Source organism: Pseudorca crassidens, chromosome 7 (genome assembly GCF_039906515.1).
Source record: "Pseudorca crassidens isolate mPseCra1 chromosome 7, mPseCra1.hap1, whole genome shotgun sequence".
In the NCBI taxonomy this organism is placed as follows: Eukaryota; Metazoa; Chordata; class Mammalia; order Artiodactyla; family Delphinidae; genus Pseudorca; species Pseudorca crassidens.
Genome location: NC_090302.1, coordinates 98,253,621 through 98,279,800, shown reverse-complemented (window position 1 = coordinate 98,279,800; position 26,180 = coordinate 98,253,621). Strand labels below are relative to the sequence as shown.

The 26,180-nt window shown below is 54.2% G+C and overlaps 1 protein-coding gene across 3 annotated transcripts in view; it reads left to right on the top strand.

The window, feature by feature from the left end:
• Positions 1-10,389, top strand: part of LZTS1 (leucine zipper tumor suppressor 1) — a 49,277-nt gene extending 38,888 nt beyond the window's left edge. For all 3 annotated transcript variants that reach the window (XM_067745064.1, XM_067745065.1, XM_067745066.1), the window contains exons 2-4: positions 2,711-3,178; positions 4,391-5,182; positions 6,604-10,389. In XM_067745064.1, coding sequence (XP_067601165.1) covers positions 2,834-3,178; positions 4,391-5,182; positions 6,604-7,242 — 1,776 coding nt within the window. In that variant the 5' untranslated portion in view covers positions 2,711-2,833 and the 3' untranslated portion in view covers positions 7,243-10,389. The remainder of the gene's footprint in view (positions 1-2,710; positions 3,179-4,390; positions 5,183-6,603) is intronic.
• The last annotated feature ends 15,791 nt before the right edge of the window (positions 10,390-26,180 follow it).

The window sequence follows — 26,180 nt, the reverse complement described above, 5'->3', positions numbered from 1 at the left end:
GGACAAAAAGTAAGTCACCGGTTGCCCAACTGGTTGAATGTGCAGAGTGCAGGAGAGTCCTTTGGCCAAAAATAGGTTCCCTACATATGGACAGCAACAGAATATTTGCCTCATAGGACCTGGAGGCCTCAGCTAAGCAAGAGACGGATGACCTGGGGCATGAGAAACACATTTTGTCATTGTCAGCTGTTAAATTAGCAGAGTAACTTCATACTCCTAAATTGTGCTCTCAGGGAATGAGATGCAGGAAAGTTGCATTTGGAAGGAAGAGAACTAGTTCTGGAAAATGAGATATGGCCATTGAAGACAACACAGGGATGACGAATGCTGGAGAGAACAATTATAGTTATATAAATCATAGATACCAATGAAAATACCTCCCATTTATGGAGCACCAACTATGTACTAGGCTTTCAATAAATGTACCAGACCTATTAGCTTCTGATGGGATCCAATAAACTGCTCGTAATGACCGCATGAGGCATCACCGTGGTTCCCTGATTCTAAGAGGCCATCAGTTTAATAAAAGCTTTTCATAGGAAAAAATACATTACGCTTACACAATGCTGTTTTGTTGTGTTGTACTTTTAGGATTGGAATATAGAATGTATTCATTCATAACATAACCACTTTATTCTTCAAGATGACAATGCACGTTTGAATCTGAGCCTTCACCTTCTGGCTCCCTCAGCTGTGCCCATACACCCTCATCACCCACCTGGGCTGTCTCTCGCCCCTTTCGGATTGACAGGGTAATTTAGAGCATAATAAAGAATGCAGGGTTCCTTCTGCATTTCCTATTTTATTAAACTTGTAGTCCCCCCATTTAATTGGATCATCTGTCTTTTGACTGACTGAGAAATACCCCTTCCCAATGCATGACAGCCACACAGCCTTTCCGAGCGCTGAAAATCACGTGACCGACGCTTCGTGATTTGCCTGTGTCTGCGAGAGTGCCCGCGTTGCCTTCCAGTGCATTCCTCTGTCTGGTGACTGGCAAGGTCGTTGTTACTGTTTTCAGCATTGATTAGAAGATGCAGTCCTATTACTTTAAAAGAATTTTTTAAGTGTCTGTGAAACTGAAGGTTAAAGATGTGAAAGTGTTTACCTCCTGAGTCATAGCTGGCAGGGAGCATAACTGGGAATGCAAGCCAAGTCTATCACGTACTTTTCAGTGTCCACGGATACAATTATTTCTCCCCTCTTTTACTCCTGAACGCTCTCCACTCAGGCCTTTCTTCCCGCCACTCCACCAAAACTGCTCTTGTCAAGGTCACTGGTGGCCTCCACATGGCCAAATCCATTGACCGATTCTCAGTCACCATCTTATTTCAGCAGCACTTGACACCATCCTCATCCTTGCTTTTCGTGGGTCTCCTGCATCTGTCTCACAGCCTTCTCATTCCCCCTCACCTTCATGGCCTCCGTGAACCAGTCCTCACATTTCTCTTGTCTTCCTGCCTTTGCTTTTTCATCTAGTCTCAAACCTGGCTTCTCCGCACAAACGCCTTGTACATGGAAATCTGCAGCTTCCCCCGCTCCACAGCCATCCTGTTCCCTACTGCACATCACTCCTTGGATGTCTAATGGGCTTTGCAAACTTAATGTCTTAAACCAAACTCCTATTTTCCACCCCGACTTCATCCCAGACTGGCTCCTTCTGTGGTCTTTTGCATCTCAATAAATGGCAACTTACTTTTTCTAGTTGCTTAGACAAAATTATTAGAGTCATCCTAGACTCCACTCGTTCACTCTCTGCAGCCAATCTTTTAACTAATCCTATCAGCTCAACCTTAAAATTACATCTAAACTTGAATCCATAACTACCGCCCTTGGCCCAGCCATGTGAGTCCCTCATCTGCCCTAACTGGCCCACCACTTTCCACCCAGTCCCTTCAATGGCCTCTTCTCCGTTCAGCAACCAGGGTGACCCTCCACAGCCGAAGTCAGATCAGGTTGTCCGCTGCTTAAAGCCATCTGGGGGCTCCTCAGCTCATTAGACTAAAAGCCAAAGCCCTTATGGCCAGCCAGGTTCTCTGTTGCCTGACACCTGCTAGCTCTCTGACGTCTACATCCCCTGCGCCCCCCTTGCTAACCACCCTCCAGCCAGACTGGTCTCCTTGCTAATCTCACAAATGCCCAGCATACTCCACACAGGAACTCAGGGCTTTGCCCTTGGGGCTGCCGCTGAGCTTCTTCCTTCTCCTCCCAGATCTCCATGTGCCTTGCTCCCTCATTTTCTTGAGGTCTCTCCAAATGATGCTCAACAGAGAGGCCTCCCTCGTACCGTCTGCATAAAATAACCACCTCCCAGAATGCCATCCCGTTCACTCCGCTTTATTTTCCCCGTAGCACCTAGATCACTTGAGGTTGGACACATTGATCTGTTTGTGGCCAGTCCACACTAGGCTACACACAAGCCCCATGAGTGCAGGGACTGGGACTGTTCTAGTCACCTCTGCATCCCAGTGCTGAGAACAGGGCCTTCCCGATGTAGGCTCCCAGTGGATGTTTGCTGAAGTAGAGGACAAAGGAAGAATGAGATAACAGAGACAATAACAGAGACAGGGCTGAGCTTCTGTTAGGAGAAACATGCACTTCTCTGTTGCCCAGATCTCACTGTCCGAATGCCTCCTCTGTAAGTCACCGGCGGGGACTGTGCAGTGACCGGCCCCATCCCAGGCTGATTCCCGCTTGTGTCTCCTTCCAGGTCTCGGCTCTCCCAGGCTCTGTGAGGCTTCTGCTATGACCGCAGCCTCTTGGCGGAGCCAGGACTGCCACAGCCACGCCAGGTCCCCCGCTCTGCCCTGCCTGTCCCCGGCCCCACGTCACCATGGGCAGCGTCAGCAGCCTCATCTCCGGCCATGGCTTCCACAGTAAGCACTGCCGGGCCTCCCAGTACAAACTGCGCAAGTCCTCCCACCTCAAGAAGCTCAATCGGTATTCAGACGGCCTGCTGAGATTTGGCTTCTCCCAGGACTCGGGTCATGGCAAGTCCAGCTCCAAAATGGGCAAGAGTGAAGACTTCTTCTATATCAAGGTCAGCCAGAAGGCCCGGGGCTCCCACCGCCCCGATTACACTGCACTGTCCAGTGGGGACCTAGGGGGCCAGGCCGGGGTGGACTTTGGCCCATCCACCCCACCCAAGCTCATGCCCTTCTCCAACCAGCTAGAAATGGTAAGTGGGGTCTCTGGTGTGGGTGGCTGGGCTGGAAAGGCAGGAGAGAGGCCTGGGGCTGGGAGGGGTGGCAGTGGAGGTCTAAACGCATACATCTCCAAGAGGCCGAGTGATGCAGAGAGGGCAGGAGTGCTCAGCCACAGCAGAGAGCAAGACTGGACAAAGGAATGGGCACGTTGGTCAGTCCTCTGATGCAGAAGTCCTGGGTGAGCTTTCAGTAGACAGCAAAGGGGAAATGAAAGCCTTCCTGAGCTCTGCTGGGCTATAACTCAGGACTGCCAGGGTAGGACGACAGCAACATGTTCAAGCGCATGGGAAAGAGAGGGGGCTCGCTGACCGTGTGGAGGAACAGGTAGAGAGGGCACTTGGAGAGAGCTGGCAGCTTCGCTCCTTAGAGGATTCATGGAGGTGGGCTTTTCCCTCCTTTTCTGCCCTGCTTGGGCAGCAGCTCCAGCTCCAGCTGGCCCCAAAGCATCTTTGACCGGTTAAGGCCTGTGGGTTTGTTCTCATCATCAGTCTAGCAGGGATGAGGGCAAAGAGTCCCACGTACTCAGAGGTCCAGCCCTCATGCTGGCTCAAGCTCTCATGGGTCCCGCCAGTGGACACTGAAAACATTGTTCCTATTCAGTGCCCTGGCCTCACCTGGGAAGATGAATCTTTGGTGTTGATGTGCTAGGAAATGGCCCCGTATGTTTGCATAGAGCTTTAAGCTTTTGAAAGTAAAGAGCCTGTGAACTGTGAAGTCCTCTAATAATGAAAATGACGGCTTTAGGGAAAGGATGATTATTTCAAGCGATTCCCCCAGCCTCCGGGGCAGGTCACGGCCAGTGTTCCAGCTCCTGGCTGACTGCGAGGGGCAAGGACACACGTCCAGTGTCCTTACGTGCACCACACAGAGCCCCAGAGCCCTGGCACGGGGGTCTCAGCCAGTGAATCTAAGAGTCGTTTGGTATCTTGGGGCGGAAGGTGGGTCAAGGTGGTGACAGGTTTGTAGTTCACCATACAGAGTGCCTCATGACCCTTCAGGACGTCCCCAGGCACAGAGGAATTTCTCCTCCTCGGGAGAGATTCACCACCTTTGGCTCCTTCAGAGCAACAGGTGAGGCCACCTATGGCTCCCTACCGGGAAGGTGCCACGTGGCCGGCACGCCTACCCGGCTGGGGGTGCATCAGGGGAAGCCGCGGGATCCATATGCCTGTTTTCCTCCCCAGGACTTGGAGAAGGGTGCTGTGAGACCCACGGCCTTCAAGCCGGTGCTGCCACGGTCGGGCGCCATCCTCCACTCGTCCCCCGAGAGCGCCAGCCACCAGCTGCACCCTGCGCCTCCAGACAAGCCCGAGGAGCAGGGGCTGAAGCCCGGCCTGTGCTCCGGGGCGCTGTCCGACTCCGGCCGGAACTCCATGTCCAGCCTGCCTACTCACAGCACCACCAGCAGCTACCAGCTGGACCCGCTGGTCACACCGGTGGGGCCCGCCAGCCGCTTTGGGGGCTCAGCCCACAACATCACTCAGGGCATCCTCCTCCAGGACAGCAACATGATGAGCCTGAAGGCCCTGTCTTTCTCCGACGGGGGCAGCAAGCTGGCCCACCCGAGCAGGGCGGACAAGGGCTCCATCCGCTCCCCCATCTCCACGGACCAGTGCACCGTCCAGGACCTGGAGCAGAAACTGCTGGAGAGGGAGGGTGAGCTCCAGAAGCTGCACCGCAGCTTTGAGGAGAAGGGGCTGGCCGCCAGCCAGGCCTACGAGGAGCGACCGCGGCGCTGCAAGGACGAGCCAGAGGGGCTGGAGCCCAAGGGCAAGCTGAAGCCCGCGGCACAGAAGAGCCAGCGCGCCCAGCAGGTGCTGCACCTGCAGGTGCTCCAACTCCAGCAGGAGAAGCGGCAGCTGCGGCAGGAGCTCGAAAGCCTCATGAAGGAGCAGGACCTGCTGGAGACCAAGCTCAGGTCCTATGAGAAGGAGAAGACCAGCTTCGTCCCCGCGCTGGAGGAGACGCAGTGGGAGGTGAGGATGTGGGCGTGGGCGGGCAGGGGTTCGGTGCCAGCGCCCCCCACCCCCCAGCCTTCTCCAGGTCTCCTCCAGGCTCTAGACAATGGGGGGGAACACAACTGCCCGGGAAAACTGGGCTGAAGTACCCATTTCATGACCCAGATGAGGGGCTCCATGGTAAACCAAGTTGGGGGTGCTCTTAGTCCGGGCTTCCTCCTCTCCCCACCCCGGTGCCTCGTGGCCAGAATTGAACTTACTAACCGAGTCGTCGGCAGAGAAGCTGGAGCGAGAGAGCCGAGTCCCAGCTGGACTGTCTGAGGGCCAACTCACTGCGTCTGCTCACAGAGGCCCAGGAGGACCACAGGCCATCCTGCATTCATGCTGGCCCCAGAGCCACGAGAGAGCACAGTTATCCTCTGTGACTTTTGAGGCAAGGGACTCCACCCATTGGTAGGAGTGGCCGCATCTGTGCAGGTCTCAGGGACAGAATTCCTCACAGAAGTGCGAGAAGGGCTTCTGTTTGGTGAGCTGAGATGGAAACGTAGAACAGGAAGAAAGGGGCTCACATACACATGCACCCACTCAGGCACACCTGCAAGTGGAGCGCCTGGGCCTGGCCTCGCTGGAGAACAGCCTAACCCCTGCTCTCTTTTCTCACCTGAGAGGTGGTGCAGGGGACCGGGAGGGGGTGTGCACGGCATTCACCCCAAAGACTCCTGCCCTGGGAAGGGGCTAAGGGCTCCTTGGGTCTGGTTAGACCAGCATCACCCCCCGAGGTCGAGGTGACACACCCTTGGCCACACAGCATCTGTTTGCACTGAGCTGCCTGTGCTCATCCTGGAAATCAGAGCAACAGGTGTTATCAGGGGTAGAAGGAAAGGATCATTTCGGTGGAAGTGACGGATGGAGGCACTAGACGGGTGGGAAGGGAGTGTCGCTTTCTGTTTGCTGGGTTTCCCGAAGAGGACAGGACCTTAGCCATGGAACCACTCCCTCTCCTCTTTCCCGTCAGTGTTGGCACAGCAGACCCTACCCCAGCCATGGTTTCTCAGCCAGGACTTGGGACACTTCAGGGCATGTCAGAGGCATCAGCCAGTGCTGGCTTCACAACGCATCCATCCTTGTTTGTCTAATCCGGAACCAAGCTGGCCATTGCTGTGACCTCACTCCCAGGTTATCCAGTCAGGCTGTATGGTAAAACAATAAATAAAATAAATTAAACATTCACAATAACACAGAAATATATTGCAAACATATTTATAATAATAATTCACAGAGTGGTTATTAATGCCAGGCCCTAGGTTCTTTCATTTCATCTCTACAGCAACCCTAAGAAATAGGTACTATGACTGATCCTCAGTTTACAAGTAAGGACACAACACCCAGGTGCCACCTCTCACTCCTTGGCTCTCTCTCTTGTCCCCGCCCCGCGGCAGGTGTGCCAGAAGTCTGGCGAGATCTCTCTCCTGAAGCAGCAGCTGAAGGAGTCCCAGACGGAGATCAACGCTAAGGCCAGTGAGATCCTCAACCTGAAGGCGCAGCTGAAGGATACGCGGGGCAGGCTGGAGGGCCTGGAGCTGAAGACGCAGGACCTGGAGAGCGCGCTGCGCACCAAGGGCCTGGAGCTGGAGGTCTGCGAGAACGAGCTGCAGCGCAAGAAGAACGAGGCGGAGCTCCTGCGGGAGAAGGTGAACCTGCTGGAGCTACAGGCCCAGGCCGCCCTGCCGCGGGGCCGGGACACGGCCGCCCTGGGGCCTGCCTCCGCCGAGGACGTGCCCGCCCTGCAGCGGGAGCTGGAACGGCTGCGGGCCGAGCTCAGGGAGGAGCGGCAGGGCCATGACCAGATGTCCTCGGGCTTCCAGCATGAGCGGCTGCTGTGGAAGGAGGAGAAGGAGAAGGTGATCCAGTACCAGAAGCAGCTGCAGCAGAGCTACCTGGCCATGTACCAGCGGAACCAGCGCCTGGAAAAGACGCTGCAGCAGCTGGCCCGCGCCGATGGTGCAGGGGAGCCCTTTGAGATTGACCTCGAAGGGGCTGACATCCCTTATGAGGACATCATCGCCACTGAGATCTGAGGGGCCTCCCGGGAGGGAGCCGGGGACCTGGCATTGGGAGACAGGGGTGCTGAGCCCGTGAGTGGGGGTCCCCCTCCCCATCTCCCCTGCTCAGGCCTCTGAGAGAAGCACAGACCTCGAGGGGAGGGGGGGAGGGGAGGGGCTGCTACACGGCCTCTCCCCGCCTTGCCCACATTCCAATGCTTAGCATCCCTGCAGCCTGCCAGACCTCTAGCTTTGCCAAGAGATGAGTCCCCGGATCTCCATCATTTGGTTAAGGGCTCCCTAAACCTTGGCCTTTGTTCAAACTACTTAGAGATACCCTCTCCCCGCGAGGGTGGTGACTACCATGAAGGCCAGTGGCCTCCCCAGGATGGAAGCTCCCTTCCACCTCTCTTCCCACAACTTCTTTTCTCGCCCCCCCCTCCCCGAACCGCCCCCCTGCCCCCCTGGTCCCCAGCACATCGGGATGCCTTGGGAATAGAACACAAGCATTGGTGACCAGAAGCTTTGGAATCTGACCTGGTCGTAACCTGAGCTGTCTTCCCCTGGCCACGGAGGGGTAGGGGTTGGAGTGAGGTGTGGAGAACGTGACTTCGCAACATCAGAGCTTCCCGACGCTGGCAGGCCACAGAAAGGAGGGGAGAGCTGGGCCAGCCCAGGATTATCTAGACTCAGCAAGACCCAGAGTGGGTCCGAGAGAGAAGCTAGGTAGTAATGGCCAGACCCTGTTGACCCTGCTGACCAGAAATAAGCAGCCGCTGGATGGCTGGTGGCCTTTGACCTCTGTGACTACTCTTCTTAAAGCCATAGACCCGAGGCCCCGGGGTGGGTGCTGGGAGGGAAAGATTGAGGACGTCCCTGTCCCTCACACAGGGAGGGTGTGACTTGGAGCTGTTCCCAGGGGAGCCTCCAGATCTTTCATCATGGGACCAGAGGTAGGGATTCCCCCACCTGCTTCAAGTTGGCCAGCAGCTACCTTGAGCTGCTTTTCTTTCCCAAGAGCCAAGCCTTTGCTTGGATGCAGAATAACCTGTGTCCCCTGAGATGGCGCAGGGTCGTCTGGGCTGGGCATTCCCCCCTTCACCTGCAGCTCCCTCCCACTGCCCGCCGTTCCCCTTCTCACCTCCAGGGCTACGTGCAGAGTCTGTACAGGTCAGGGAGGGGCCCCAGAGTGCCAGTGGCCAAAGAGAGTAAGAGGTGCCAACACAGCCTCCGAACAGCCCCGGGGGGTACCAGCTGGCCCTCTCCACCTGCAGCCCTACCTGAGCCCCGTAGTCAAGGACCCAGGCCCTGCAGGAGGCTGGGCTTCTCTTCTGAAGATGTGCAGAGAAAAGGTGGTTCCTCAGTTGCTTGGTTCAGGGAATTTTCTTTTCTTCTTCTTTTTTCCTTTCTTCTCTTTTCAGAAGCAAGCCCGATCTCGCAGGCAGCCAGGCTGTTCCACGTTCTATTTTTGCCTCTAGCCGCAGCTGCTGTTCTTGGGACAGCCAGCCGTCGCCGGATTCCTGGGCCTCACTCCTGCATGCTGAGGGGTTCACTGAGGCAGGAGGGACCAGGACGTCTGGGTAGTCAGCAGTCCCAGACCGGTGCCCCCAGTTCTGTCCCCGACTCCTGGCCCTTCCAGCCCCGGGGTGGGAGTGGGAAGCTGCTTCTCCTGCTGTCCCCCCATCCTTCCAGGGCCACCATTCCTTCCCTGAGTCTGGGCTGAGGGCAGGGCCACCTTCCCTGCTGCTGGCTCTGCCTTCCAGTCCCTGCGTTAAGCTGTGTCTGTCCTGCCTTCAGGTAACAGAGGAGGTTTTCTGGAATTTCAAGCCGTTACTCTTAGTCTTAGGCTAGATTTAAACCTGGAATCGACAGGCCAAGAGCCCTCTCCCTGCCTGGGGGCCAGTCCCCTCCACTGGGCACATGCAAACCCCCAAGTCAAAGATGTCCGTCCCCGTGTGCCACGGCCCTTGGTCCCTCCATCTCCACCAGCCTGTGCCTTGTTTGAGTCCTTCCCAGTGAGTCTGCCCCACGGGATAGAGAAAGGGGCTGCTGCCCCTCCCCAGGCTGGAGGACCCCTCCCTCCACAAAGAACAGCCAAAAGCCCGTCGCTGTGCCCTCAAGACCACGCTGTGAAGAGGTGGGTGCTAAGCCCGGGGAAGGAGGCCAAGGGGCTCCACTGCGGTGTGACCGTGCCCTGCACCCCGCATCCCCGCCCCAGGCCAACTCGCGGAGCCCTCCCTGGGCTGCCACCAGCCCAAGACCGCAGGGTGGTCCACAGTGGCACCAGTTGCACCAGAGTGCGAGTGTTGTGTACTATAGCGACCTCACTGCAGTGTGGTTTCCCTTCCCTTCCCTGTGCAAAAAGCTCCCTGCTATTTCTGGACCTTGCCCCGCCTAGCCTCTCTGGAAGAAGGCTCTGAGCTGCAGAGGCTGAGCGGGGACGGGTAAAGTCAACCCCGCTGCCTGGCCCGGGGCCGGTGGGAGCTCGCCGCCCCTCCCTCTGAGCACGGCTGCTGACACACCTGCTCGCAGGGTCAGAGCCGCAGGGTCACCCCTGCTGCTCCCCACAGGGTGATGAAATGCTCCGCTGTCTGCAGCAAGACAGCGACACCGGCACCACCTCACCAAGAGGAGACTCTGCCTCTGGGCCTCGGAGTGACCGGACTCTCAATGCGGCGCCCACCCTGGGTTTCTCCTCTGGCCTCTGTATTCGGGTAACCCCTGCCGAGCACGCCCCACCCCCAGGGGCACTGAGCTCCGTGGGGACTGGGAGGGGGATACCTCTCCCCTCAGAAGCACCTGCTGAGCCTCTGCCCCTGCTCTCGCCCCGGCCCAGGCTGGGCCATCTCTTGGGAGAGAGGGGTCCCAGGGAGAAGGCAGCCTGGGCTGTTGGAACGGCAGCTGCTGTGGCAGGAGGCCGTGCACCTGTGCACTCGGATGCGCTGCCCTCCTTACCCCTTCTGTGGAGCCCCGGGCCGGGCTGGCTGTGGACGGACTGGCGTTTGGAAGAATACGTATAAGAGTTCTTTTTCTCTTGGTCGGGTCTTGTTTGGTTTGCTCTGCTTTTCACAGCTTTGAGTTATCTTATTTTTGATGCCCCCTTTTGGCCATGTAAACTATTTCTGGTAATTTTATGTTTTTATTTATGAATAAAGAATGCCATTTCTCATGCCCTCCCCAACAGCCCTCCTTCCCCTGGCTGTGGTGCGGCAGCTCCCTGGGGCCTTTGCACTTGGAATAAGAAAGGTGATGTCCCTTCCCGTCAGTGAAGGAGCGGAGTGGAGGGGGGGGGGCAGGGGGACAGCCTTGATGAGGGCTGTGTTGGCTGGTAGGAAAGCAGGGGCCTTGGTATCAGATAGACCTGCAGCTGGTCCCTACCCCTCACCAACCCTGTGACCTTATCTGTGACCAGGCCCTGGGCAGACCCTGGGGAGGGGGGGAGAGAAGACCAAGGGCCATGGTCCCCTGCAAAGGCCGAGAGTTCTCCAACAGAGACCCCCTAACCCCAGCCCCAAGCTCAGGCCTCCCTGCCTCTCTCATCCAGCTGCTCACCTTACCAGCCAACTCCTTGGCCTATTGCGTATGGCCTCTTTGGCAGGAGACCAGGGTGGCTATTGTTACCACCACCCCAGGGCCTCCCAGCTGGGAAGGTGCAGTCACCACAGTGGCCATCTGTCCAGGCTTCTCGGTGCCAACCTGCCTCGTTCACCCCGACAAGCATTCCCTACTGCTCTGGGCCCAGATCCGAGGCTCAGAGGGCTCTTCTACTCAGGTGGTAGGAGACAGAAGGGATGTGCAACGAGGGAGTTAAAAACACAGGGCAGCGTGTGGAACACACGAAGAGTACACGACACAGTGCCTCTGGGTGGGAAATATCAGGGTCTCCAGGAAGGTGGTGCGCAGGCGGGGGCCTTGGCAGCAAGGGTGGGACAGAAAAGGAGTGGCAAGGAGAGGAAAGACAAGAAATGTATTCCAGAGCAGGCGTTCACACAGCCTTGGTCTCCCTGCCTGTCCGTGCAGGTGACAGGGCAGCACAGGAGGCCGGCGAGATGGGGCATCAGGGTACGGTGAGCCGTCAAAGCCCAAGGAAGGTGAGGCAGCTAGCTGACCAAGCCTGGACAGGAGCGCACATCTGTCTTAATTCCAAGGCCTTAGCGTGGGGGGCAAAGGGGTCATGTCAGGCCTGGGGTGACACTTCCCCTTCTCCTGGCCCTGGCCCGAGGCTGGCAGGCTGCTTCACTGGTGACGCCCACGGGAATATACCTCCCACGGATCACGCCGCGCAGCGCCCTCCCTCTAGACCAGGCGGGCCCTGGGACTCACTCACCAGTCAAAGTCAGCAGAACTGAGGCTCTGCCAGTCCTAGCCGAAGCTTAGAGGGCAGCCTAAGCTTGGCAGCGTCCCCTTTCATACTCTTGGGAGCCCCGAGCTGCCATGTAAGAAGCCCCTTCAGTCTGCTGGGGTGACCCCATGGCGCTGGAGGGGTCCTGTGTTCCCACCGAGGCTCCAGGTGAGTGACCAGGATCCAGCCAAGCTCCATGGAACAGAGATTTGCTTCCCCCCGTTCGGCCCTTCCAGAATCTTGACCAGACCACATTACATGGCAGTGTTTTTAAGCCACCTAATAAACCCAGGGTGATTTATTACGTGACATAGGAAAAGATAACCCAAATGCCCTCTGGCAGTCCCCTTACTTGCCACACCAACAAGCCTCTCTCCGCCCATAGGGCTTGGGGTAACAGAAAAGCGGGGTGCCTGGAAAGGGATGGGGCCATGGGAAGACTGCTCCAGCTGCAGGAAGGGCAGCAAAGTGGGGGGCAAAGGATTTCCCCACCCCACTTGCTCTGGAGCGCTGTCAAGGCTGCAAGCCCTCCTTGAGTACCGCCAGCCCCCGTAAACCTGATTATTTTAGAAAAAAATAGAACAAAAGAGAAACTATATATATATAATATATATATATTATATATATATAAAATATATATATAATATATAATATATATATAAAATATATATATATTATATATATATAGTTTCTCAGGGTTTCTCGCGGAGCCATAGACAAACTGTGTGCTGGGCCCATCAGGAGGGAGGCGAACCATCGATGGTCCCCAAGCAGCCTCTGCAGCAGGTGCGGTCTGAGTTATATGAGGAAGGTCATGCTGCCCCAAACTTCTCCCCAGCCCAGGCTGCTCAAGGCCTGAAATATCACCATGACGTTTATTCATGTGTGCCTGCATGGATCCATTCAACACATATTGACTGAGCTCCTACTCTATGACGAGCCCTGTTCTAGAGACCAGAAATTGTACAGAGGCGAACAAAAGTGGTCGTGTCTTTCTCCTAATGGAGCTTACACTCTGGAGCTAAACAAATAAATCAAGTGATTTTTGCATTCTGAGAAGTGACATATGAAGGAAGTAAACAGGATGATATAGCTGGTAGGGCCTAGGCGGTGCTGTATCTAGAAGGGCGGGGGGAATTGGTTCAGGGACAAAAGGTTGGAAAACCAAAATATCCCCTAATTTCTACATTTAGGGAGACTGTGCCATTGTCCTTTCCTAACTTGAACTCCTTTGCACCCCAAGTTCTCTCTCCTGGAAAACTTACATTCTCTGGGGGGACGGGGTGGGGGGAATCTCAGCAGACTTTTTCTTGCCAGTTGTCTCACGGCACTGCTGTAACCTCAGCATCTTTCATTATTGCCCCCAAACATCCCCTGCAGCCCTGAGCAGCTTTTTTTTGTTGTTGGTCGCGGGATCTTTTTTTCTTTTAATTTTATTTTTTTATACAGCAGGTTCTTTTTTTTTTTTTTCACCTTGATCTTGGATTTTTTTTGAATTTTATTTATTTTTTTAAACAGCCAGTTTTTATTAGTTATCCATTTTATACATATTAGTGTACACATGTCAATCTCAATCTCCCAATTCATCACACCACCACACCCACGTCCCACTGTTTTCCCCCCTTGGTGTCCATACGTTTGTTCTCTACATCTGTGTCTCAATTTCTGCCCTGCAAACTGGTTCATCTGTACCATTTTTCTAGGTTCCACATATATGGGTTAGTATATGATATTTGTTTTTCTCTTTCTAACTTACTTCACTGGGTATGACAGTCTCTAGATCCATCCACGTCTCTACAAATGACCCAATTTCGTTCCTTTTTATGGCTGAGTAATATTCCATTGTATATATGTACCACATCTTCTTTACCCATTCGTCTGTCATTGGGCATCTAGGTTGCTTCCATGACCTGGCTATTGTAAATAGTGCTGCAATGAACATTGGGGTGCATGTGTCTTTCTGAATTATGGTTTTCTCTGGGTATATGCCCAGTAGTGGGATTGCTGGGTCATATGGTAACTCTATTTTTAGTTTTTTAAGGAACCTCCATACTGTTCTCCATAGTGGCTGTATCAATTTACATTCCCACCAACAGTGCAAGAGGGTTCCCTTTTCTCCACACCCTCTCCAGCATTTGTTGTTTGTAGATTTTCTGATGATGCCCATTCTAACTGGTGTGAGGTGATACCTCATTGTAGTTTTGATTTGCATTTCTCTAATAATTAGTGATGTTGAGCAGATTTTCATGTGCCTCTTGGCCATCTGTATGTCTTCTTTGGAGAAATGTCTATTTAGGTCTTCTGCCCATTTTTTGATTGCGTGGCACATGGGATCTTAGTTCTCTGACCAGGGATCAAGCCCGTGCCCCCTGCAAACAGTGTCTTAACCACTGGGCGTCCAGGGAATTCCCAGCCCTGAGCAGCCTTTAACCTCACCTTCCTCTCCCTCAAAGACAATTCTGCCCAGCAATTCCTATGAAAACCCTTGAGAAGTCTGAAGCATTAAACATTGTTCTTCCATGTGTAGGACCAAATTTTGCAAAATGGCACAATCCTTACATAGATGCTAAATGTAAAATAGCATCTTTCCACATAACTTGACAGAGAAATGTTCAGCTTTAATTAATATATATATATATATATATACATATATATATATATTTGTTTCGGTGGGAGAGGCCTGCCTTGTTAGGTCCCCAAGCAGAAGTTTATCAGCCTACTGTATAATACAGACTGTTTTCCCATGATGTCCCATCAATCTCTCCTTGCACTGGGAGCCATAATTGACCCCACACTCCACCTTTCCATCATCCTATCCAATCAGATCCTAGATTCTCTAGATTCCACTCCTTAAAGCCTCCCCCCTTGGACTTCCCTGCTGATGCAGTGGTTAAGTATCCGCCTGCCAGTGCAGGGGACACAGGTTCTAGCCCCGGTCCGGGAATATCCCACATGCCACGGAGCAGCTAAGCCCATGAGCCGCAACTACTGAGCCTGTGCTCTAGAGCCTGTGAGCCACAACTACTGAAGCCCGCACACCTAGAGCCCACGCTCCGCATCAAGAGAAGCCACCGCAATGAGAAGCCGCACACCACCATGAAGAGTAGCGCCTGCTCGCCACAACTAGAGAAAGCCTGCACACAGCAACGAAGACCCAACGCAGCCAAAACTTAATAATTAATTGGGAAAAAAAGTGCCTTCTTTTCTTCCAGCATCTATTGGCCCAGCTGAGGTCACCCAGAGAATCACAGAATGCCCAAGACATCTTAGATATCTTCTAATTCCAACCATCTCACTTTTACAGATGTGCAAAAGAGAGACCAGAGAGGAGAGAGGACTTTCTCAAGGTCATGCGGCTGGGGAATGACAGAGCTAGTCACCTTGATAGCTCTCAGATCCCCGCTGGTTTCTTTGCTCCCACTCTGGTCCATTAAATCCACTGACACAAAACATTCAGGTTTATCCCCTCAGTGCTGCTCCCTCCATGCTCCTCCCTTACCCCAAACCTTCAGGGGCTCCCCTCTAACCTCAGAATAAAGTTCAGTCCCCTTAGCCGGCTTCAAGTCCCTACATTTTATGTTTACAACACCTATCTCAGCAAACCAGACTCTAACCACAGGTCAAAGCGCGGTCCCTGAAACAGCACAACTACGATCAACACAATCTCAATAAACACGAAGACATTTCTCATCAGTCACAATCTTTATGAAAAAAAAAAAAACCCACTCTGCTGCCCAGTTCTGTGTTCTACTGTGAGACCGGCCAAGGGAGCCTCAATGGCAAGCATGGTAAGGGGTCAAGTGCAGCCTCAGAGCTAGCTGAGTTCACCTCCAGACTCTCCTGCTGCTGAGCTGTGTGATGTTGGATCAGTGACTTAACCTCTCTGTGCTTCAGAGGGTGGTTTTGACAGTTCAGTGAGATGATGCCGATAAAAGTTAGATTGAGTGTTGCTATTAATTTTATTACTGCTATCATAATTTATTGTTACCATAATTATTATTGTTTATTACTATAATGTCACTGCTTCAAACTGTGATAAACTGCAGTGGTGGCCCAGGCTACGGCAGCCTTAGCAAAGCTCCCCGCCTTGGGGAACGGCTGACTTTATTCTGGTCAGCTGTCTCCCTACCAACCCCAGTTTTTTTCCCCAGCTCTCAACTCCAGAAGGCTGGCTTGTCAGGGGAAGCTCCTGGGAGAAAGGACACAGCTGGGGGAAGAAAGGAACAAAGAGGGATTTGCTGGGAGTTGGGGTAGAGGGGCTGGAGCGGGCCTGGGCCCGAGCAAGCCTGTGGCAATGATCAAACCCCCTGCCTGAAGGGAGCCAGTTAGAACCCAGTTCACTGTCTCTCCCAGCGCAGCCTCTCAGCTCTCACGGCCCCTCCCCTCTTTCCGCCCTGCACACACGCGTGTACACACACGTGCCCACATGCACACACACAGAGTCCCCACCGCACTCTCCCTTCTGCTCTCCCCACCCCCTACTGCCTCAGTTACGGCTAATTTAGAGGTAAGTAGGCTCGCGACAGCGTTTGTAACCGGTGACAGGTGAGGCAAATTAAATTCGTTGCAACAAAAATAACAGGACTATTTGCCTGCCAGCATCCATCACCCGGTGGCACCCTCCTGGGCTGCGGGCCGAGAGCGAGGCAGCACGTAGCCCGAGGGTTCAAGGCCCAGGGTTCCCTTGGCTTGATCGGTTCTTCCAGGCTGGAAGGCGGGCACAGCAGAGCAGACCACGGGGTGGCAACTAGCGGGTGCGGTCCACCCCTAGAAGGGAAGTTATCAGTTCCTGGGCTGCGGCTGGCTGACTTCCCAAATCCACACTGTGTTTACCCTTCACAGCAACCGTGCATTTTATGTATGAAGAAGCTGTGGCTTGGAGAGACCAGGACCCCCCAGTGTGTGAGGCCTGACTGTGGCCACTGCTCAGCCTCTCGCTCTGACAGGAGGCTGCCTCTTCCTTCTACCCTTACGACAGCGCCCGGGTCACTGACAAGCCATAAAAGGCTGTGTTCTGAACTCGTCTTCCCCACCTTCCCACAGGCTGAGAGGCCCCTCTTCCCCTCAAGAAGGCCCTTCCCTCACAGAGTCCTGAAACGCCACTGTTAGCAATGCACGTCCTTGGGCTGAGCTTTCAGAAGTATAGATATCCCGGGACAGGTGACCTCGGAGGAAGTGATTTGGTTTCTGAAGTATTTCCCAAGCTGGAGAAGAGTGAGGTCACGTGAGATTGCTGGGCTCCAGGGTGGGGGGAGCTGGGCATGGGTGCAGCGAGGGAGTCAGCTCATCAAGGTCACCTTGCCTTTGTCCCCCACTCCCCTGAGTGCCTCAGGCTCCTGGGGGGCCAGCTGACCCCCAGCCCCTGCCAACGCCCGGCTAAGCAGCCTGGAGCTCAGCCTGCTCCGGTCCCCACTTTGGTCACCACCAGATGGGAGGAGAGGGCCGCCTACCCAGAGGTCAGCCTGGAAGGAGCCTCAGGACCATCCTTCCAAGACTTTGATGTACACACAGGGAGTCCGAGGGAGCCAGGCCCACCCGAGGAAATAAGAAACGGGGGGGATCTGAGCACCTTTGCCCACAGTCCAGCCCCGCCAGCCTCCTGCACCAGCTTCCCTGGCCTGGCCCCTGCGCAAGCAAATGCTTTCCAGGGAAGTTCTGGCTCTGGCTCCCAGCCGGCTGGGCCTCAAAGACTATACTTAGAAAGCGGGAGGGGCCCCAGCGAGGCCAACCGGCCAGCTCCCAGCGAGAGCTGGCATCACAGAAGGACACAGCTACGGGAAAACCTAAGTAAAGTCTCCCCAGCCCAAAGCCTGTTTTTCCCAATCTGGTTCCCACCTCCCTCCTCCTGCTTCCTGAGCCCGAGAAAAGCAGACCGTCCTCAGGCTCAATTTCACACTGCCATCTTTCAAATATCTTAGTTTCATAGGGTATTTCTACCTACAGATTCCCAAAGGGCATAACTCTATCAGGAAAGGAAAAAGCCTATTAAGTTAATTAACTTTTCTTACACACACAGACACACACACACACACACACACACACACACACACACACAGAAGGGAAACCAGCAAAAAAAAAGACAGGGCTCCTTTCCTCTAGTTTCTAGTGTTTTTAAAGTTGATGTTGAGGGGGACCTTGAAGATGGCGGAAGAGTAAGACGCGGAGATCACCTTCCTCCCCACAGATACACCAGAAATACATCTACACGTGGAACAACTCCTACAGAACACCTACTGAAGGCTGGCAGAAGACCTCAGACCTCCCTAAAGTTGATGTTGAAAACTGGGGCCCGAGAGGTGTGTGTATGTGGGTGTGGGTGGGAAGGGGGTGGAGGGGCTTCTCAACGGGGAAAGGCACTGCGTGCCTCCCATCTCACCCCTACCTCTCATCAGGGCACAGGTCAACCTCCAGAAAGCGCCAGAAAGAGATGAGCAGGCCTCTCCGTCCGCAAGGGAAGGAAGCCAGCAGGACTGCGGCGTGCAGGGAGACTTCACCGTGAGGCTCCGCTGGTCCTCACACGGGCTGGGGCAGGAGGGCTGGGCCTTTACACCTGTCCCCATTCCTGGGATGAGGCGTGGCTGTGGACCAGGAGGCAAAACTCAGAGAGGGACTCAGCTGCGAGTTGCAGCCACTACACTCCGGACAGGTGGTGGCGGGGGATGAGTCTCCTCCTGGAGGGGGGATCCGGGTCACCCACCGCGCGTCCACCAGATCACCACGCTGCCTACTCTCTCTCTTCTCCCCTTCTCCTCGCTGCCTCCCCATCAGTGTCTGCCCTCACCCCAGAACCCAGCACCACCAGCCGAAGCCTCATGGATGGGGGCCTCCATCCTAGCTCTTTCCACCGCAGCCTCCAAGCCCTCATGGATGGCATCAAGATCAAGCCAAGAGTCCTGTGTGAAGCTCAGGTGCAGGTTACATCCACAACGCCCCTCTTCGAGCCTCCAAAACACAACTGTAGGTGCTCACTGACGCTCCCTGCCGAGAGCCGTATTTGTTTATGTATTTGGGCCATTACAGAGAAGAGATGTATTAATTGGTTGAATATATCTAATGTGTCTGATGATGGGTACGTTTAAGGACTCCTAGGATGTTCCCAGCAAATCTCCAGGGATGGGACATTAGACATGGGGAGGACCTGGGGCCGGCCAGGGAAGGGAGGCTTGGGGCGGGCTGGGCTGTGTTCTCGGGGTTGCCCAAGAGCCAGCCCACCAGTGTAGCTGCAGGTGACCTCTGGGCAGGGACCCCCAAAGCTGGCTGGCACCTCGTCAGCCATAGCGGGTGCTCTGGATGGGGGTCAGACTTGCCATGGGGCTCTGTTGCCAGTTCCCCCACACAACCTTGAGTGAACCCCTTCGCCTCCGAGGGTCTAGGTCCCCCCAGCTTCCCCTTGGCTACGGTGACCTGGAGGGTACTTAGCGAAGGCTCTCATCCTCAGACTGTCTGGTGAGGCCATCCCAGGCAGTAAATGACAGAGGAAGTGGCCATTTCCAGGCTATTGTGCTGTACACAGAGGAGAGGGAAAAGGCTGGAGACAAATGGCCAGACGATGGGGAGGCCGGCCTGGGGAGGGCGGAGGCTGTCCATTCAGCAGCCTAATGAGGAAGCGGAGATCATTAAGGCGGCTGCAGCGTCCTGGCCAGGAGGCTGGGGCGGGACCCCCTGCTTTGTGTCCCCGTAGGGCAGGCACAGTGACTGGCCCTCCTCTCTCTCTCTAGGCGGCGAGAGGCCAATGACTCCAGACCCTGTGGAGAAAGCACACTGATTACGTGGCTGCAGGTCCACCTTCCCCAGGACCCATGGCAACCCTGTGCTGTGAGATACACCATCCCCACGACATAGGCGCCCTCAGCGAGGGTCACCCACACAGCGAGTGACTGTTGGAACAACGCTTTCCCTTGGTTCCCACTGGGCTGTCTTCCCCCCTTACTGCTCCAATCTGCACCTCCTGAGGCTGGAGGGACAGACAAGGAGAACCATTACCTCTACAGACCTCCCGTCCTGCCCCAAGAAGCTAGCAGCATCTGCAGGCCTGAGTGAGGGGCAGGGTGGCTGGAAAGCTGACGGCCAGTGTCTCTGGAAGGGGAGGGCCAGGAGGAGGGCAGTTCTGTCGTGACTGGGGGGCCTGGGTTGTGGGTGAGGATACAACCCCACCCATTAGGTCACCCACTGCTGGGAGTGAGGTGGAGTCTTACAGGACACAGTGCTAACCGAAAACTGGGTTCGCCTCTTGCTGGGTGTCAAGCCCGAAGACAGCTGAGGCAAAGAGCAGGAGAAGGAAGGATTTATTACTTGCAGCAAGTAAGGAGAACACCGGGGATCTTTCCCAAAGCAATGTCTCTCTGAACAGCAAAACTGGGAAGTTTTAAGCTAAGGGTACCTGCATATCCATGAAGGGGCTTGGGCAGAGGAGAACTCAGCATAGACCTGGGGCAAAGGTCAACAGAGTCCTAGCTTTAGTTCATTGAAGTCAGGAGGGTCAGCGTCATCATTCCATCCTCCGCTTGGATGGGGGCCTTAGTCCCTGCAGAACTCAAAGGTATGTATCAGACTGTTATATATACTCTTTGAGGAGAAACTAGGACTTTGTTTTATCACTGGACTATTGTTTCTTGACTACTTTTCCTTTGTTCCTGCATTCCCTCACTTCCCTTAAGATCATTAAATACTGAGACCCGTTCAAGGGCAAGCATTGTGGCCAGGCTTAGGTCACAAAATGGCTTAGACCCAAAATGCCTTCTCTTACGTCAAGAGAGCCATGCCTGGTTCTCTTTCTTCAGGGACCCCCTACCCTATCTGCTTACAACAGCATTTGCAGCGTGCAAAGAACATCACACCCAAGGCCGGCATGGCTGTTAACAGCCTCACTTCACAGAGGCTAAGCAGGACAGTGGCTTTTTAGCCCAGGGGTCAGGGTCAGGCCCAGAAGGAGTTGAACACATCTTCCTCCACGGTTTCCTGCAGACCGTGAGCTCCTTTAGGATGATAATTCCTTTCAACCCCCCATCCCACTACCCAGCAGGAGAGAAGCCAAAGCCAGTGGCACTTACTGAGCCAAAAGAAGGAGCTAGGGAGTGGGATGCAGCCCATTCCTGGGGCTGGCCGAGGAGACACACACCTGAGCAATGACAAGGCAGCCCGTGCAAACAGCACGGGAGCCCCGGGAGGGAGAGGATGTGGATTTGGGTAAAAGAGGGGTGATTCTGCTTCTCGTCCAGTCTTCTTTCCATTTCATTGTGTGGTTTCAGGACCCTGGTCACAACCTGAATTACTTTGGGGTTTAATGATGGGGTGGGGGGGAATTGGGCTGGTCGCCCCCTGCCCCAGCACACTGCTCAGGTGTTGCAGCGAGGTCCTCGTGACACTTTGCAAAGAAGCATGGCCTGGAACAGCAGTTTTCCAGGCCTGTTTCTTCTTTAGTTACATAGGGATATTACCACCTACTTTTCAGGGGTCTACTAGTGTCCTAGGGCTGCCTAACAAGTACCACGGACAGGGTGGCTTAGGGCAGAAATCTATCATCTCAGAGTTCTGGAAGCTAGAAGCCCAAAATCAAGGTGTTGGCAAGACTGTGCTCCCTCAGAAGGCTCTAGGGAAACTGCTCTTTGCCTCTCCCGGCTTCTGCCAGCTCCACGTGTCCGCTGGCTTGTGGCAGCATCACTCCCTTCTCTGCCTGTGTCTTCCCCCGTCCATCTTCTCTCCTGTGTCTCTGTGTCTTTACCGGGCATCCCTCTGTGTCTCTCCTCTTCTTGTAAGGACACCAGTCAGTTACCTTGGATTAGAGGCCTATCTCATCTTAACTAATTACACCTGCTGTGGTCCTATTTCCAAATAAGTTCACGTTCCCAGGTACTGGGGGTTAGGATGTCAACATTTTTGGGGGCATGATTCACCCCCTAAGGAGGGATGTTGGGGGGACTGAAATGAAAGGGCAGTTTAAACAGAGCGGGGGCTAAACGCCAGAGCCCCTCCCACTGGAACAGACCCACCAGAAGGAGAGCTGCTGGACAGAGGGTCCCTGGGAGGGTCTAGTGAGTGGGCTGTAACTCCTCCTTGCAGATGTTTAAACCCGCCCTCGTGTTAAGAAGGGGGTGGACCCGGGTGTGCAACTCAGTCAAAGCAACTTGATTTTCCCCAGAATAGGCCCAGGTCCCAAGAGGAGGGCGCTGGGGCCCCAACCCCCTTTGAAGTGCAAATGCGACCCCTCTGCAGCCCTCCCGGAATAATCAGGACCTGGCATCTGCCGCTGCGGCTCTGCCCCCGCCCGAAGTGCACGCCGCCTGCTCTCCCGGTGCCCCCCTGACTGCAGTCAGGTGGCTGAAAGGATCAGGCCCCAGGCAGCTGCAGTAATCACCACTTAGTGGGAAAGGGAATTCAGAAAACCTGAGCGCTGTCCGGGCTGGGCCGCAGCTGTGACCCTATTTCCCCATTTGCTTACATACCTGCTGTCCCCGCTGGGCTGTGTGACGGGGGAGGGGTGGAAGGGCACGAGTAGCCCTTTGTTTCAAGGCAGCTGACTTCCAGGCAGCCCTGGGGGTTTCTGGGCTTGGTCACAAGACAGGGACAGGGCCTTTGGTGGTTTGAGACTCAGCGAGGGAGGTTGGTGATAAGGAGGTTCAGAGCTTCCATGTGGCAGAAGGGGTCACAGCTGGCTGCTCCAGTGACCCCGTGTGGCTCCACCTCAAACCCCAGGGCCACAGTCTGCACCCAACACAATGGAGGCGGGGGTGTTCTGCTCCCAAAGCATCAGATAGAGCGAATGGCGTGACTGCTGCTGGCCTGGCCTCCTTGAGGCTTTGGTCTAGTTACGAAACGCAAGCCTCGGTTTTCTCATCTGTGAAATAGAAATCACAACGCCTCCTGGATCGATCATTAGGGGTGGGCATGAGTATGTGTATGCAAAGCTCAGATCAATAATACTTAACAGGCACTTTCCCCTCCCCTGAGGACCCAAGGGGCCTCAGGAAAGTTTCAGTCCCAGCACTGCCCTGTGGAAGGCAGGTAAGTGAGGATCAGCAGAACCTACAACCTCAGGGCCACCCTTGGTGCTAAGACCAAACGAGAAATTATTGCTCCCTTCCTTCTTCCTCCTTCCAGCCCATTTATCTGCCCCTTTTTGGCCCTGGTCACTTTACCACTTCCCAGGGTCCCCTGCCTCATTCAGGTCCCCAGCTCGGATCTGTCTTGGTTGAAGGTGACAGGACACTGTCCTTGAACAGTCCTCAGCCCGAAGGTAGACAGGCATGAGCTGAAATGCAAGGCCCTCCGACATTTGACATCACCGATGACCAAGCCATGAGCAGTGGTGGCTGGCCTGGGGTCTGAGGACCCAGCGAGAGCCAGGAAGTGGGGCTTCCTCTCATGGGCATGCCCAGCTGCTACCTGGAAATGACGCCAAGACAGCTGCTTGCAGGGCACCTCTCTTGGACAGGACAGGGCTGTGCCACCGAGACTCTGGAGCCTGCAGGGTAAAGGCTTCCTGCAGCTGATACCTGCTCCTTGCCTTCCTGGGCCCGCCAGGGATGTTAGTCCTGACCCACAGCAGGGGAAGCCCCTGCAGGCTCTGAAGAGGAAGTATTGGAATTGGGTCTTGTATTCATTGCCTAAGGCTGCCATCACAAAGTACCACAAGCTGTGTGTCTTAACAGAAATGTATAGCCTCGCAGTTCTGGAGGTCCGAACATCAGGTCCAGAATCAAGGTATTTGCAGGGTTGGTTCTGAGGGCTGTGTGGGAGCATCTGTTTCCGCGTCTCTCCTGGATCCTAGTGGTTCGATGGCCATCTCTGCCATTCCCTGGCTTGTAGCTGCATCACTCACATCATCACACGACATTCTCTTTGTGTCACTGTCTTCACATGACATTCTTTTTGTAAGAACCAGTCATGTTGGATTAGGGCCTGCCTCCGCCACCCCCATCCCATTCCAGTATGACCTCACCTACCTGATTACATCTGCAATGACCCTATTTCTAAATAAGGTCATGTTCTGAGGTTCTGGGGGTTAGGACTTCAACATGTGAATTTGTGGGGGGACATCATTCATCCCATAATAGGACTTGAGGGTAGGATTGGATTGTGACCAGATAAGGATAATCTCCCTGATACGGTAAAAGCCCAGACCGAAGAGCCTGGAGGTATCTTATTTGGGAGAAGCCCTGGGAGGTGGGAAGGAGGCTGCTCCTAGAACAGTCACTGCTGCCTGGGGAGGGATGGGAGGCCAGCCTGTGTTTGGGCTTTGTTATGTGGTAAATGGGAACTGCTGGGAGTTTGGCTGTGAGTGACTTACTGTGGTTTGCTGACGCAGGTGGATGACCACATGGCTGTGGCTCCACCTCTGGGGAAATGGCCTCAGGTAAAGCCTGGGCCCAGGGCTTTTGATCCACGGGACCAAGAAAACTGCTCTTAATCTCCATTTGCCCAATTCATCTGTCCAACAGGTGACTTGTGCCTGCATCATAGTGTTGTTCTGATAATTAAATCACATGATTCATGTAAATGTTTAGATCTCTGCCTGGCACATAGTAAACACATGGTAAATTCCAGCCATTGCTCTCCAGTCCCAGGGGAAGGGATGCGTCCCTGAAAGAACACAGAAGGGAGCGCTGGGTGTAGAACCATTGGGACTATGGTGAGACCCAGGGGTGGAAGGAGGGCAGGGAGGGGAAAGGAGGTGCCTGGGATGATTCCCATATGAATGCCAAGGAGGGCCCCTCATCACCACCAGGGACAGATGGGCTGAAGGGCACACCCTGCGCCTAAGAGCTCCCTCTTTTCCTGTAGCCCCCTGCCACCTTGTGGTGAATACTGGAAGTGCAGCAAGAATCAAGAGGGCTTTTTTTTTTTTTCCAGTTTGCTTTTATTTCTGTAACAGTGTTAAAAGCACCGGCCACTGCCTCAGACACACAGACACCTCTGCTATTTAGCTAGGCTGTTTCCCCAACTAGCTCTCTGAGTGACCGACTAGGACCTCAAACTGAAGAGGAATTCAAGTCATGGTTCTTGATGGATTTGCTGCTGGGGAGCCTCTTCTCCCCACTTGGGGCCAGGCCAGCCCCAGAACAGGCCTCAGAAAAGAGTCAGTGCTTTCTGTGCCCTCGAAAGTTCTCTAGAGTAGAAGTTTCGGTAGCCTTCCTGATAGGAACTTTCCTCACCTCATGCCCTCCCACTAGCACAAGAAACCCTGGCTGAATGGGCAATCCCAAGGCTGCAGCATGGGTGACAACTGTCAGCTTGAGAACATGAGTGTGTAGATTGGGGGGAAGGAGACAGGAGGGGAGGAGAGAGCAAAAGAAGAGAGGACAGCTTGAGAAGGACATACCTGACCCTTTCTAGAAATCTATGCCCCAATTAGTCCTGGGGATGCTATAGTTGTCAGCCAGCTATCTCAGAATTAAATTCCAGGCTCTTTTTGCAACAATGCGGACAGATGGTAAGGGCATTATGCTAAGTGAAATAAGACAAAGACAAATACTGCATGATCTCACTTATCTATGGAATCGGAAGAAACAAAACAAAACTGAACTTGAGCAAACAAGAGACAGGGGGTGGGGGGAGGGAGAACTGGGGGAAGGTGATCAAAAGGTCCAATCTTCCACTTATCAACTGAGTCCTGGGGCTGTAATGTGCAACATGATGATTGGTTAACAATACGGTATTTGCAAGTTCCTAATAAAAAGAAAAAAAGTTGCTAAATGAATAGATGTCCAAAGCTCTCATCGTAAGGGAAAAAAAGTTGTAACCCTGTGAGGTGATGGATCTTATTGTGGCAATCATTTTGCAATAGATGCATAAATCATCACTTTGTACACCTTAAACTTATACAATGTTATGTAATTCCATCTCAGTAAAACTGGTCGGGGGCGCACGGGGCTGGGGGTGGAATGCAAGCTCTCCTCTCCTCTTTTTGGGCACTGAGTTCAGGAATACTTCAGCTCTAGGAGGGCACACTCTCTAGACATGGCCAAGCCATGAGCAGTGGTGGCTGGGCCTGGGGGGCGTCTAAAGACGCCTCTGCACTCAGCTGCTGCCTGGGGGTGACGCCAAGGACGCCTTCCTGAGCTTCTCCTTGGGGAAGGACACCTCTCTTGGAGGGGACAGGGCTGTGTCTCCGAGACTCCTCAGCCTGCAGGGTAACAGCTTCCTGGAGCTGATCCCTGCTCATTGCCTTCTTGGAGGTACAGGAGGCTGTCTTGCCCTGAGGCTGCAAGGGTTCCCTAGTCACTGCCACCCTGTCCTCTGAGACCTGCTCCTTGGTGGATACCAGGTAGCAGAAATAAGAGGTGCTCTCAGTGGGCGAAAAGGATGGGACCTCCCAGCTGCCAGGAGACTGGCCTCTCACCAACTCTCTGGAGGCCTCTCTTCTGATCCAGTTGGGAGCAGTGATGGTGGGTGAGGAGAGAAGGCAGTACAGGGTCAGTAGAGTTTGCTATTGTGTTTTGCTCTTCTGAAAAAGATGTCAGGCCTGAGCCCATCTTCCCTCAGATTTGCTTATGAATATATTCCCGGTAGCCCTATGATGCCATTCCAAGACTGCGTGACCCATCTTTATGGCCAGAGGTCTCATTTCTCTAACAAAACTTAAGGTCCTGGTCATGACCTTCTCATCCTGAAAAAACAGTCTTTGAAGAAGCAG